Genomic DNA, 15451 nt, shown 5'->3' with positions numbered 1-15451 from the left:
TTAAATTGTCTCCTTGTCGGAATTAAATGAAATGAATTATAGAAAGAGTAACCTTTTTTCAATGAATGTTGTCAATTCTACATCGTCACATTTTCCTTCAACAGGAAATGAATCTTGAAATTCGAATTTTTAATGCTTAGTGTGTAAGTGTTATGGTCATCGTTAAACACCTTTAATGTACAGTCAGATGGAAAATAATCATATATGTGTTTTTCGTTCACTATATTCTCGGTATTCAAATCATATAATATTATTTCGTTTCATTTAGAAATGAAATCTTACTTGTATTTCCCATCAACAGTCTTTTGTAATGGTGATTTTCCAAAGCAATGTCATCTACCACCTTGATTTTATATTCTTTTGTGTCATGTATCCTATGTGTATAATTCTGGATTTCCTTGTTGTTATTGTCTACTGTTTGGGGTTTTGATCCGGAGTAAGGGTTTTGGATTGCATTTTGTTTCTCTATTGTTGTTAATCTGGATCTTATTCCACTGTTTTCTTCTTTAAGATTTTTATTTTCTTCTTGCAGCTTTGAATTTTCTACTTGCAGGCGTTCAACATTTTGCTCTAATTTATCTAAAAACATATTCATAGATTATGACTTATGATAATGATTGAAACAAGTAAACCTAAAACAGATTTCCACGACTTTGATACCGGATATCTCCGATCATCAGCTTTGACTCTTTAAAAGCACTATTCCTAAATCACTCCCAGTTTTATTGAAGTTATTATGGCCGAAACTGTTATTTTAGGTACAGTTTTTGAATATATTTTCGATGGGAAAATTTTAATTGAGATACATAATCGTCAAGTTTACAAATCTTTTATTCATACCACATAAGACATAGATGAATGAGATTTTTGGTTCCTATACATGCACCTGTTTATTGTTCAAGACCACATGTTTTTTTTTTTGTTTGTCTGTGCTTTTTGCTTGATGTTTCATTGACGTATATGAAATATCTCTTCAATAAGAAATATATATAAAGTATTAGAATGACATACTTGCTAAATGAAAAAAAAGTTATGAAAAAAAAAAAAATGTTGGTATGTGAGATAAATCGATATTATGAATATAAAAATAAAGATTGTGTATATGATTGCTGATGAGATAACGGACCATCAAATGTCATAGTGCAGAAGAAATACTTATACTACTACTAGTCGGCATCCAGGAAGACAAATGTCCATCTTCAAGAGGTTTTAATCTCAAGTGAAACGTACTTAGAAAGTAGACAAAACATTGTCCTGCAATTGTAAACGTTAAAAAGGCAAACATTTTCGTTCGTCTGATTAATAGTTTCACGAACAAAATAATAAGGAATTTTTCATTTAGATAACCCAATTTATGACCAAGTCGATCAATAATCCTATCTTACATTAATTTTAATATTGTTGTCAAATCTTATTCCAGATTGGAGACACTGCTATCTATAAACTTGGTTTGCATCTTCAACTTCTTATCCTTATATCATTATACAGGCTTATAGAAAAAAAAATACATTATAACTTACAGGCGTTCAAAGAGTTTTTATGGAATTATCTGCACCAGGAACGCTTAATTCACATTAGTGCTAGTATCATATACTCTATAAATGTCAAAAGTTAAATAATAAAACTATCGAAATCCAAGGGAAACTCCAAACGAAAAGTCTTTTATAAAAAATCAAACGAATGGATAACAACTGTCTTATTCCTTAAATTGTACATACATTCCCTTGTGTAGAACATGTTGATTAATCCTGGTGTAGTAGCTAAAAACCTCACACATGTAACTAGCACCATCCTTTGATTTCAGTGACGTTCAAAGTATAAATAAAAGTGAATCCATTGCACAAAAGAAGGCAGACAACCGGTTATGTTGAAAAAATGTACATGTACCAGCTAACATGAATACTACAAAACATGTTCAGCTTGCTGGTCTGTTTTCACAACTCATTCAATATGAAAGAAAAAATACAATTGTATACTTTTTTGCACGTGAACGATATCTAGTCTAAATCATTACTTTCACCTGTATGTGTCGGTTATAAGTCTTTTCAAATATTCCACTATGTTTTTTTTTTTCATTTTCCAGTGCCTTTTGTAATTTCGATTTTGATGCTTTTTATATAAGAAAGGAAGACACCATTTTGTAATTTTTAAAATTTACCCCTGTGCATGCTAATAAAAATTTTCAAACGTCGTTTCAATAGTACAAATGAATTAAACCTTTTACCAGTATTGATAATGTAAAAGTGTTAGATTTCTAAGGAAGAACCTCCCTCTATTCCAAAAAAAAATAAAATAAAAATAAAAATGCAGTATGTAGCAATCGGCAAGTGTAAGCTATAATTATCTTACCTTAAACAAAGGATTGGAAACATTTGGGGATTATTTGGCTGTGCAAATTCACCAAAAGTAAATTTTACTTTATGTCACTCTTTTTTATCATAAGAAGAAAGGCTTTTTAGAAAATGTGTATAGTATCCAACCTTTATAACTCAAACTGACTGATACGTCGTGCAAGTGATAATTTGTCCGATAACTAACTAAAATGGACTTATTGTAAGAACATTTTGACTAAATCAACATAGAGCAAAGCATTACCCAATATCTTTTTATTGTGAAGATATTACCACAAAATAAACTTTCTGTTTAAACTTGTTTCTTATTTAGCCTGTACACGTCAAAAAGTTGGACTTTTCACAATCTCGCAATTTTAATGAAGTTTTTGTAATTTCATGTCCGTCTTAATCATTCAAGTGTATTTTTTTATAACCAAAACAACCTTGTTATATAAAAGTACTTGTACTACATTTATTTCAGAAAATCCGAGATAGCTTTAAAACTTTGTCAAATTGGCACCAAATCGTGAAAGGACAAAAAACGAATCAAATGTTTTTTTTTTGAACTCTTAAGTTGGTGATATAATTAAACTCGCCAAAATAGATTTTTGTTTTCCTGATTGTTTTGATAATAACAATCAAAATAGAAGATAGTGTATCACTTTTTTTTTTTATATTATACATAGAGTTAAGTGGTCTTAAGCAGGATTTACTAAATTAAGGAAATAAGAAACACGGAAGTTCCTTTTCGTTGATAAGTAGGTAAATAAAGGCAACAGTAGTATACCGCTGTTCAAAACTCATAAATCCAAGGACAAAAAACAAAATCGGGGTAACAAACTAAAACCGAGGGAAACGCATTAAATATAAGAGGAAAACAACGACACAACACTAAAATGTAACACACACAGAAACGGACCAAGCATCAGACAAAATCCCACGAGAATAACAAATATAATATCAAAACCAAATACATGAATTTGGGATAGACAAGTACCGTGACACGTCTTATCGCAATGTGAAATTACACTCAAAAATAAGAGAAAACAAACGACGCAACGTTAAAATGTAACACGCACAGAAACGAACAATAATATAACAATGGCCATATTCCTGACTTGGTACAGGACATTTTTAAAGGACAAAATGGTGGGTTAAACCTGGTTTTGTGGCATGTCAAACCTCGCACTTTAATGGCAATGTTAAATATAACATTGAAATGACAACATAATATTACAGGACTACAATACAAATAAATAGGAGAACGTATTAGACAAAGAAACATATGATTAATGAATAAAAAAAAGCATCATGTTTAAAATTCAAAACGTCAAAAACGCGCCTCGTCCACGCAAAACTCACCAGTGACGCCCAGATATAAAAGATCGAAAGCGAAAAAAAGTACAAAGTTGTACAGCACTGAAGATCAAAAGTTGAAAAAGGCTGTGTCAAATACGGCTATGTTTTTTTTGCTTGGGATAAGAACATCCTTATTATTTAGAACAATTAATGCTATTGCAAACAGTAAATTTTATCAAATGAATATAACAGATATACATAATGAAACTGAAGTATTAACTCATTACAGAAAACAAACACGAATACATAATGCAAAGACCAACACAAAATAGACACACCCGACTCAGTCCAGGCCTCAACGCAGTAAATTGTGAAAATGACGTCACATACGATGGTGAAAAGGCATTAGAAATTACGTCACATTTGAATTTATGAAATTTCTGAAACAGCAGAAGAATGACGTCACATATGAAAAACTATATCTCAAAAGTAAGAGTAGAATTAGGATTGATTAAAGATTATAATAGAACTAAATACTGATATTGCATTTAAACACAATGCATATTGCAATACTTATTAATAGCAATTAACTATAATATATATATATATATGTCCAGTTTGTTATGAATCCAACTTCAAACGTAAATTATCGTACAGATTACGTTGACCAAAGTTAAATCTAATAAATGACGACGGTGATTAATTTTTCTTTCCATAACACATAAATATAATAGAAAAGACGTCAACACATTTGACAAAATCCGATGAGAATTACAAATATAACATTAAACATTTAAACTAAATACATGGATTTGGGATAGACAAGTACCGTAACACGTCTTATAGTAATGCAAATTCACACTCAGCAAAACAGTCACAATCGGGAATAAGTCACGTTTGGTAATTAAAAGATAAGACGAAATAATGACAAACCACAATCTACCATGTGGTAAAAATGTCCTTAGCTAGTTTGGTTAAAGACACATCGTATGGATCCACCAATTCGTGATGGTGTCCATAAAATTTACGGAGTGTCAATTTTAATCTGTCCTCCTCATAACTTTGTTTGGGTAGTTTCTGCGTAATGAGCACACTCCTGTATATGAAGATCTGTAGTTATTTATATTAGATCTGTAAAATAGATACAACTCGTCTAAAGATCTCTAAACATCAACCCAACAATGTTAGATCTGTAAATTTGCTTTCGCAAATTTTTTGTTCTTCCCTCGCCGGGATTCGAACCCATGCTACTGAGATATCGTGACACCAAATCGCCTGCACTGTAGCAGTTCCGCTAGACTATATATAACGAAATGTCCTTGTCATGATGAACTTAAACTTATTTAAAGTGCTAAGTGTTTCCGGATAAGATAAGTTGACCATAATTGCTTTCTCTACTTTTTTGTGAAATGTAATATTAAATATTTCGTTTAATAGTTTTACTGACTTGAAAGTACAAATTATCTAATTTCTATGTTTAAATATTTGTATTGTTTTAGTATGATAATACTTATCCGGAAACTGTATGTGAGTATGTGAATATGTAACCAGGAAGGGGTTAGTCATGTCAGAACGACTCGGGACGTTAATACACAATGGATGGATTCAATAATGTGTGTATGATATTTTTCATAATCAACATTGGTAAGTAAAGATATCAAATGAGATTTTGATAAAGCAGTGTGAATCACTGTTGTAACTGTAAAATTCAAACATATATCGTATTTTTAAAGTGTTGTTACATTGTCATACCCACATTTGCTTCTTTTAAATGCTTGGCAACCTCACTTTAGATTTCTATATTCGCCACCATATTTCGTCAAATTCATAGGAGTGTACAATAACTCACTTAACCATAAAAAAGCAATTAAAGAGCGAACGTTCAACCAGAAATGCAATACTACACATGTATTTAATTCTTATTCATTAAGTAACTTATTGTCTGTCACAAAAATACTGAATTCCGAGAAGAATTCAAAACAGAAAGTTCCTAATCAAATGGCAAAAATCAAATGATAAAACACATCAAACGAATGGACAACAACTGTCATATTTCTGCCTTGGTACAGGCATTTTCAAATGCAGAAAATGGCGGATTGAACCTGCGCTAAACCTCTCACTTGCATGACAGTTGCATCAAATTCCGTCATGTTTACAACGATGCGTGAACACAACAGACTACACAAAAGTTTAACAATCGGTTTGACCTAATTTTGTTATAAAAGATTTTTCGCAATTTAAAATTTACCCCTTGTATTTGTGTATAGATTGATGAAACATAAAAAATCAACATCAATGATCAGTGATATTTTGAAAAAATCTAGACTTCATTAATATTAAAGTTAAACCATTATAAGCTTTCAAATCCTAGTGATGAAATATATCAATGGAGTACAAGCAGGTAAGTGAATATTTCACAAATATAAATATTTAAAATCAAAGACAAATATCAACAATTAAATGTGCTGTTTCTGTAATTTTTATCTAACCTTGACAGAGTCAAAACATGAGACTTAAGTTTGCTTTTTCGGCGGCGGCAGCGGCGCATTGGGCAAACATTTGTTAAATTGTTTTTCAACAGACTGTCCAATAGGAACAAACTGTGCCCCTCTACTTGCTGACTTGTTTCTTTATTATTATGAGGCTGACTTCATGCAGGAACTTCTTAGGAAGAAAGATAAGAAGTTAGCAATATTCTTTAACTCTACTTTCCGCTATATAGATGATGTTCTTTCACTAAATAATTCAAAATTTGGTGACTGTGTGGAACGCATCTATCCCATCGAACTAGAGATAAAGGATACTACAGATACAGTTAAGTTCGCCTCATATCTTGACTTACATCTAGAAATTGACAATGAGGGTCGGTTAAAAACAAAACTTTACGACAAAAGAGATGATTTCAGCTTTCCAAGTGTGAACTTTCCATTTCTAAGTAGCGACATTCCAGCAGCACCTGCATACGGGGTATATATCTCCCAATTGATACGATATTCCCGTACTTGCATTTCCTATCATGATTTTCTTGATAGAGGGTTGCTGCTCACAGGGAAGCTATTAAACCAAGAGTTCCAAATGGTGAAATTGAAATCATCCCTTCGTAAATTTTACGGACGCCATCACGAGTTGGTTGACCGTTATGGAATAACCGTTTCACAAATGATATCGGATATGTCCCTTACGTCGTAATTACAATCCCCTTTCCCTTTCATGAATGTGACCTACCGAATTAGACTATGTACCGGATTTGTTATCATATGAGCAACACGACGGGTGTCACATGTGGAGCAAGATCCGCTTACCCTTCAAGAATACCGGAGATCACCCCTAGTTTTTGGTGGGGTTCGTGTTGTTTATTCTTTAGTTTTCTATGTTGTGTCATGTGCACTATTATTTGTCTGTTTGTCTTTTTCATTTTTAGCCATGGCGTTGTCAGTTTATTTTAGATTTATGAGTTTGACTGTCCCTTTGGTATCTTTCGTCCCTCTTTTATATGTGTGACTAGGTCAATTTAAGGGAGACCTCTTTATGTTAATCAATGATATTTCGTATGCAGTATAAGAAACATTTGTACATCTAATTTCCATAGAAACGTTTATGTCATCATCTATTTACTTTGAATCTTTTGCATTGTTTGTGATTTGACCAGTCTAAGGGGATGCACTAATGGTTATAAGTCAATGATATTTGGTTAGATTTTTGAATAGTTTACATTTGAAGATTTGTAGTTTGGTCAGTTAAATAAAGGCAACAGTAGTATACCGCTGTTCAAAAGTCATTAACCAATTGAGATAAAACAAATCTGGGTTACAAACTTTATCCGATGGAAATGAGTAATGGGGTTAATGAGTTCTGGCGTACCACTTATGATAATACAATGAGTTATGGGGTACCACTTATGATAATTCAATTATGATTCGTATACAATTTTATAAGAATTGACACATCTTATTTCCATGAAGATTATTTGACCCGACTCCAATTGAGCAGACTCAGACTATTAATAAAACAAATTCAAATACCATGACTTAAAATAAAACTGCCACGAGATTCGAACTTGGGGAAATGACAAAAAGACAACAACCCGACCGAGTAGCAGACATCAGCAGAATGTCACCAATGGGTCTTAAACTCAACTTATCTGGCCCCTTAATAAAAACGTGTACTAGTTCAGTAAAAATGGTTAATTGACTGAATATTTTCATGTTAAAGTATAATAAGTGTTGTATCAAGTTCAGCATTTTCGTTTTACTAACAAATACATACAAGCGAGGCATATCTTTTTGTCGTTAACAGTTTGTTAGTTATATCAATGACATATTGTCAAACGAACATCAACAAAATGTCCTTTATTTTAAAACGTAGAATGTCAATTTAAAATGTGGATATTTTAACTCCTTATGCCTTATGAACAAAGCGTTAAATTCTTTTACATTTAATTCCGTCCCTATTCTTTTGGCATTTAAAAGGGTGGAACTATCAGTGCTTTGATTTTACTGAATTTTTTATAGATTAATTTAAGGCAAGATTTCACTTTCATTATAAAAACTGTATAAGATGTAATCATGTTACATGTATATTATAACGTCAGCGAGAGTAGTTTAAATGGTTTCTTGTTTTAATTACTTAGTACTTTACAAAAAAACCTACTTCCTTAGGATTACAAAATATTATGCAATGAATGTTGAAGTCGGAAGTTATTATTAGTTGAAGGAGATTGTGAATCCTTGTATCGAGAAAACAATAGCCGAAATACGTTCATATACAAGAATGAAGATGTGGTATGATTGCAAATGAGACAACTCTCCACAATACACCAAATGACACAGAAATTAACAACTATAGGTCATCGTACGGTCTTCAACAATGAGCGAAGCCCGTACCGCATAGTGAGCTATACAAGGCCCTGAAACGACTGATGCAAAACAATTCAATGGAGAAAACTAACGGCATAAGTTATGTACAAAACATTAACGAAAAACAAATATGTAACACATCGACAAACGACAACCACTGAATTACAGACTCCTGACTCGAGACAAGCACATACGTACAGAATGTGGCGGGGTGAAACATGTTGGCGGGATCCAAACCCTTCCATAACCTTGGACAGTGGTGTAACAGTACAATATAATAATCAGTTGAAAAAGGCTTAATTCAGTGGTTATATTTTTAAAATGTTTTGTCCTTCTTTAAAAAATGAGGCCCTTAAACAGAAATTGTTTTACTAAAAAAAAACACTCAAACTTTTAGGTACTATGGTCCAAGGACCTTTACAGTTTCTAAAATGTCTTATCTGCACAATAAATGGTCTCGTCAGTAATGTTCTTTTTCATAATGATATAATACATTTATTTATAATATTTCTATTCCTCAGATCATATACAGTACATTTCAAATAAAAAACTTCTCAACAACAGTGTTTCACCGCTTTGTCAGAAATATATAAGTTTTCGAAAGTATGATCGGATCGGAGTAAATGAAACTGTGAATGCTGGTTCTGATGCTTTGATGTGGGTGCAGGCTAAAGGTCAATCGCTACAGTGGATTGAGTATTTTGGTAAGCAAGAGTAATTTTTGAAAACATTAAGTGTAATAAACAAATCCACGCGTGTCGGTAAGTGTAGTCTTTAACAAAAGGAGCAAAAAGGTTATTCTTTAAATTTCATTTATAAAAATTACATAAGTGTCCTTTTATATGTTTAAACCTACTGCATTCATAACAAATCAAAGTTGTTAACATAACATCCTTCCACCACTACAGGATATAATTACCTCTTGTGGTGATGAGAAAAAAATGACATTCTGTGAATCGTATTCACATATTAATAATCATTTCTTCCAATCAAATGTTATAAAAAGAGAAAACAAAAACAAAGCAAATATGAAAAATAAGGAAATACAGAAATGATTTATTGCATATATTTTTCAATTAAAGCAATTTACTTTCCATATGGCTGTTCCGAGTCAATGTTATTGTATTTTGTATGAGGTCATCTGACTTGCCAAACAAAATTATACATGTAATATAAAAAAGAAGATGTGGTATGATTGCCAATGAGACAACTGTCCACAAATGACAGACATGAACAACTATAGGTCACCGTACGGCCTTCAACAATGAGCAAAGCCCATACCGCATAGTCAGTTATAAAAGGCCCCGATATTACAATGTAAAACAATTCAAATGAGAAAACTAACGACCTTATTTATAAAAAAAATGATATATGGTATATTTGATTTTATACCTAGAATATAATTTATTTAAATTAAAAGATAGATAGTGGTATATATATAATCATAAGGATCAACAGTACCGGTATAAAAGAGGGACGAAAGATATCAGAGGGACAGTCAAACTCATAAATCGAAAATAAACTAACAACTCCATGGCTTAAAATGAAAAAGACAAACAGACAAACAATAGTACACATAACACAACATTGAAAACTAAAGAATAAACAACACAAACCCCACCAAAAACTAGGGGTGATCTCAGGTGCTCCTGAAGGGTAAGTAGATCCTGCTCCACATGTGGCACCCGTTGTATTACTTATGTGATAACAAATCCGGTAAATAATCTTTTTCGGTAGGTCACATTCATGAAAGGGAAGGGAATTGTAGTTACGACGTAAGGAACATATCCGATATCATTTGTGAAACGGTTATTCCACAACGGTCAACCAACTCGTGATAGATACACACCTTCAATCTAAGATGCAAACTTTGTTTACTTACAGGTTGTCATGTGTTGAATAAAACAACAGAAGATGAACTTAATAGCACAAAAAATGTACGGATTCATATCAATGCTCCGTCATATCGCATACAAAATTGTATCTCACACTGTCGTAAATTTGACGGAAGATATAGTTATTTTGGACTCAAGGTATCTCTTTATGAAATTCTTTATACACAATTACAAAATTTTCGGTTCTCTCTTAAAAATTAATTATTATGAAACGCTTGGTTAAGTATCACAACATAATTTTCTGTACTTACAGTTTTGAATATTATGTATGTTAATACAAAGAAGGATAAAAAACATAAAATATGACCATATTTAGTTTTTAAAAAAACACTCTGAATCTAAAAAGATGTTTGTAAAATACAATCATCAAGATGCTTATCCTTTTACAACGTATTGTTGTTGAGGGGTCCGTAGGTGGCCTGTTGCAAGGCAAAATTTCTGCTCCTATCCAATATACCCTCATTTTCCAGTGGCAGTCCAAATTTCCCCGAACTTCATCCCAGATGGCCTCTATTGTATCAACCTACCTATTGTATTTATTGTGAACTTGTTGTCGTCCTGAATATGCATGAAATATTTGCCACTGGACGTTACACAACCAACAATCAATCAATCAATCAATATTGTTGTTTGGCTCATGTGCTTTATACCAATAAACTTCCTATGTGATGAAACATTGTTCTTCTTCTTACTGATTTGATCTTTTATTCATAAGAAGAAAACCTCAACTAGCACTCGTCATGAAGAACAGAATACATAGAAAATTAAAGACTACGCGAACACCTCCAACAACCGGGGTAATCGTAAGTGTTCCGGAAGAGTAAGCAGATCCTGCTCCCCATATTGCAACCGTCGCCTTGTTCATGTAAGTACAAACCCGATGGTATGTCTTATTCGGTAGGGAAACAATATGATTAAATAATTTAAATTGTGACCACTATGTTCATGCTTTATGGAGCTTTATTTAAGCGACTTCGTCTTTTTGATTTGTTACTATAACAACTAATAATTGTTAAAAGATTGTTTTCCGATATCTGGATTCATAAATAGAGGGTTGATGTTTAAAAAGAAGAACTAAACCAAACGTTAAAGCGTGTATTTCTTTCTAACCAAAGTTTTGTAAACGTTGTGTTCCGTTTGTTGTACATGTAGTTTGTTAAACGTTACAAAAGTAGAAACAAATGCATCGTTTTATGAGTGTTTACTGACCTTGTTTGAACTGTCAAAAATGTAAAAAAAAACTTATTTCGCGGGAAAACAGCTTCCGAGAAGATGTCTAGACACACAGGACTTCTGTGCATATATTATTTTATTGTCAGTTCTTTCATCAGATGAATGTTAAATAGCAGGACTGAAAGAAAGGAGGGCATATATACATAATTAACCTAAATTTAAGTATTTTGTTTTGAGTTATGTTAATCAGGAATATACCTTTTTTTCTTTTGTCAGAATTAATAAATTTTTCAGTGGAAAATAATGAACAGATACTTGATTCAATGTTAAAGTTAGAAAGAAATGCAGCGTTTGTACGAACAAACGACGAACGACAGACAAACTGTAGACGCATTTTTAGCGAGTGTATATTTTTTTTTATTTTCGATGTTGATATTATTTCGATAGGTAACGGTATTTGATCACCGTCGTCCTGCTTTCATATTTGGTCATGTACTTTGGTTAGTGAATGTGCAGTGGTTGTCGTTTGTTGCTGTATATCATATTCGTTTTTTTCGTTTATCACTTTATACAAAAATCAGTCCGTTAGTTTTCTAGTTTAAATTGTTTTGCATTTGTCATTTCCGGGCCTGTCCCTTTAGTATCTTCGCCCTCTTTTATAGCTGACTGTGCGATCTGAGTTTATCTTATTGTTTAAGGCCAAACAGTGAGAGCTGTAGTTGTTAATTTTTGTGTCATTTGGTAACTTGGCGATAGTTGTCTTATTGGCAATAAATCACATCTTCTTAATATTATACATACCGATGTTTTGTTATTTAGTAATGTCTTATGGTTTGATTACGAGACTACAGTTTGTGTAAATTTTGCATTATTCAAAATTTCAAAAAATCTTCCATTACAGGATAGTTACTGTTATTGTTTAAGGAAAAAGTTATCTTTCGATGCTCGTGTTCAAAATGAAAGGGTTGAAGAAATCAGCGAAAACTGTTATGATGGAAACAACAGTATAATGATTTACAGCACTTCAAAGGGTATGTACTGCAATTTGAACATTAAGTTTTGGCTAGTGCAACCTGCTAAACAACGTTTTTGAGTTAAAGAATTGTTGCATGTTCAAACAAAATTTATCTAATTGACCTTATTTTCACTTTTTTCCTTATTCGAGCGTCACTGAGTCTTTTTAGATGATTCGCTTATCTGGTGTATATATTATTTTAATCCTGGTAACTATGATGAGTTTATTCATCCTTCATTTTACATTTGTAGAAAACAATTGAAAATTGTTCATTCAAGGGAGAAAGTTGACATTTGATTTGACATATATAACGTTAATGCGATACTAATTAGATGCAGATATAGTTATCTTCCTTAATGCAACTTTGTAGTCTTATAGAAGTTATAAATATAACCTATGATTACAAACAAAAGAAAGCATGACAGAATTTATGAAGGTGAATTAAAAAAATGACCCATTAGTCACCAGCTGTCCGATTATTATTGAACGGTTGTGATATATAAATAACAGAATAATGACTATGTCGTCTAAGATATATTCTTGTCTCTAATTCTGAACACTCTGTTATCGGATTACACACGACTCCCTTGTGCTGCTGAAGATAATATTACACACAAGCACATCTCAAAGGACAGGACAAATAGCCATTCCGAAAAACTAATGAATAGTTAATGATAATTTTTAACAGATGAAAATCATCATAATGACGATGTGAAATGTTCTTATCGACCTTTTGATCGTAAGCCGAGCAGATTTACATGTTTGACATCTGTGAACTTTGAATAATTTCGTTATAGTACTGCTGAAATTGTCTTGAAGAAAATGTCTTTACAATTGTTTCAAGTAGTAAAACATATTTCAGATGAAACTGATAACAACAAAGATATTAGAAGAAACTGTGTTGCAATAGAGATGTCATTTGACGGCAACCATTGTAATACAAGCTTGCCATATATCTATATCAGATGTGACGGTAAGCACGTGCGAGCGCTTTATAGCTAATCAAGGTGGTTACTTAAAAAACATATCAGAGAGGAAGGGACGTCGATTGAGCATATTCGTCAAATATCAACGAACCTTGTCCATCGGTGAAACAAAGTTTATAAAGTTTTTGCACAAGAACATACTTATACTTTGTCCTTTCTTAGCTGGATCTGATATCATAGAAGCATGGCTTCAATGCACTAATGGAAGAACAAAATTTGGCCTTCTACAAATTTGCAAATCAAATATTCTTGGGGTAATTTTGACACGAAGTATTACACACTGTGTGTATGTTTGAAAGAGGGAATTAAGATGTCGTCAATCCCATCAAGTTCGAAATAAAAAATAACTGAACAGAACTGGTATGGTTGAGAATAAAACAACAATCAATAGAAAACTCTTTATAATTAATTTATCACAAGCATTATATGCTGTTTACCGCTCTTTGGTTTGTTTGTTGTCTCTTTGACACATTCCCAATTTCCATTCTAAATTTTCATTGGACCAAAGACAACGAAAAAGAAAGTTAATGCATATTCAGGAGCGACCATTTGATAATCTAGGATTGAGCTGAAGGAAATTGTAAAAAAATTACAAAATATTTTCCCGATTACAACTTGAGCATAAATATTATAAATAGGTAAATGTTGGAGGTATAAATGAAAAAAGAGTATTCACTCAGGAAATTTTTTTTCACTGGATAGATATAAAAAGATGTAGTATGAGTGCCAATGAGACAACTATCCATCCAAATCCCTATTTATAAAAATGAACCATTATAGGTAAAAATACGGTCTTCAACACGGAAACTTGGCTCACACCGAACAACTAGATATAAAGGGCCAAAAGAATGACTAGTTAAAAACCATTTAAAAGTATCAATATAAACATATTACAAAAAAGTCAGTCGTAGATTACTTTTATATTTTAATAACATATCAATATTTTTGTCTCGAAAGATTTTTTTTAATAGGCCACAGATTTAAATAAAATATTGTACAAAGAAACATGATTTATTTTCTTTCGATTATTTGATGATTTCAGCTTGAACATCTATAAGTCTATCAAATGAAACCTTTGAATGTATGTTTATATAAATAAAAATTTAAAACAAAGTATGTACAAAAACAACTCTTATTTGTATTGAAATAGGTGAAAAAAAGAATGGCTTTGAACATCCCATTGTAAGACCCCTGGTATATGTATATTGCGTAAAATCATTCTTAAAGCTAAAAATTGACAACTTAACTTTGTACATTCACAGGAACATGACAGTTGTTATCCATTAATTTGATGTGTTTGCGCTTTTGATTTTGCCATTTGATATGGACTTTCCGTCTCGAATTTTCCTCGGAGTTCAGTATTTTTGTGATTTTACTTTTTAGTTTGTTTTGCAATTCATTCATGTATATCAATCAATTTTCTTTCTTTCAGAAACTAGTACTCTACAAGTAACAAACAACAAAACAAACGGGTTTGAAACTGACAAAGATTGCTTGAAAAACATCCCTAACTTTCAAAATTCAACTCATGAAGATATGTTCTGGATAGTGATTCCAAGAGATGAACATTTTCTGAAGAAGGGCACAGATATAGGTGATATTATATTGTAGCGTATAATAATAAACTCACCAACAACTTCGATTTAAAAAAACTCACATGTTACGCTAGAATCAAACACGTTAAACAGACTTATTAAGTTCAAGAATATTAGCTATATATTTTGAAAATGTACATTATAAAAACATTGAATTATCTTACCGTTATTACAGTCGCGTACACTGAGTGTGTAGATAAAGGTAATATATTTGGTTACCTTGCTTGCTAGTTGAACCGTGAAGTCATTATTAGGTTAGACTTACTACCCTTCTTTCAAAGTAGCAGAGTCCTACAGAC

At 32.0% G+C, this 15451-nt stretch overlaps 1 protein-coding gene across 1 annotated transcript; it reads left to right on the top strand.

Moving 5' to 3' along the window:
- The first annotated feature begins 5096 nt into the window (after positions 1–5096).
- On the top strand, positions 5097–15168 carry LOC143062061 (uncharacterized). The gene is made up of 6 exons (XM_076233907.1): positions 5097–5276; positions 9010–9192; positions 10373–10521; positions 12458–12587; positions 13434–13544; positions 14990–15168. The coding sequence occupies exons 1-6, from the start codon at positions 5228–5230 to the stop codon at positions 15166–15168; spliced, it is 801 nt and encodes a 266-aa protein (XP_076090022.1). The 5' UTR covers positions 5097–5227.
- Positions 15169–15451: the final 283 nt, after the last annotated feature.

Source organism: Mytilus galloprovincialis, chromosome 2, assembly GCF_965363235.1.
Source record: "Mytilus galloprovincialis chromosome 2, xbMytGall1.hap1.1, whole genome shotgun sequence".
Taxonomy (NCBI): Eukaryota; Metazoa; Mollusca; class Bivalvia; order Mytilida; family Mytilidae; genus Mytilus; species Mytilus galloprovincialis.
This window is presented reverse-complemented; position numbering and strand designations above follow the sequence as displayed.

Coding starts and splice junctions, on each gene's coding strand:
- LOC143062061 (XM_076233907.1), top strand. CDS start 5,228: ATGGATGGATTCAATAATGTGTGTATGATATTTTTCATAATCAACATT. Junction 9,193..10,372: donor ACAGTGGATTGAGTATTTTG/GTAAGCAAGAGT, acceptor GTTTACTTACAG/GTTGTCATGTGTTGAATAAA. Junction 10,522..12,457: donor ATAGTTATTTTGGACTCAAG/GTATCTCTTTAT, acceptor CTTCCATTACAG/GATAGTTACTGTTATTGTTT.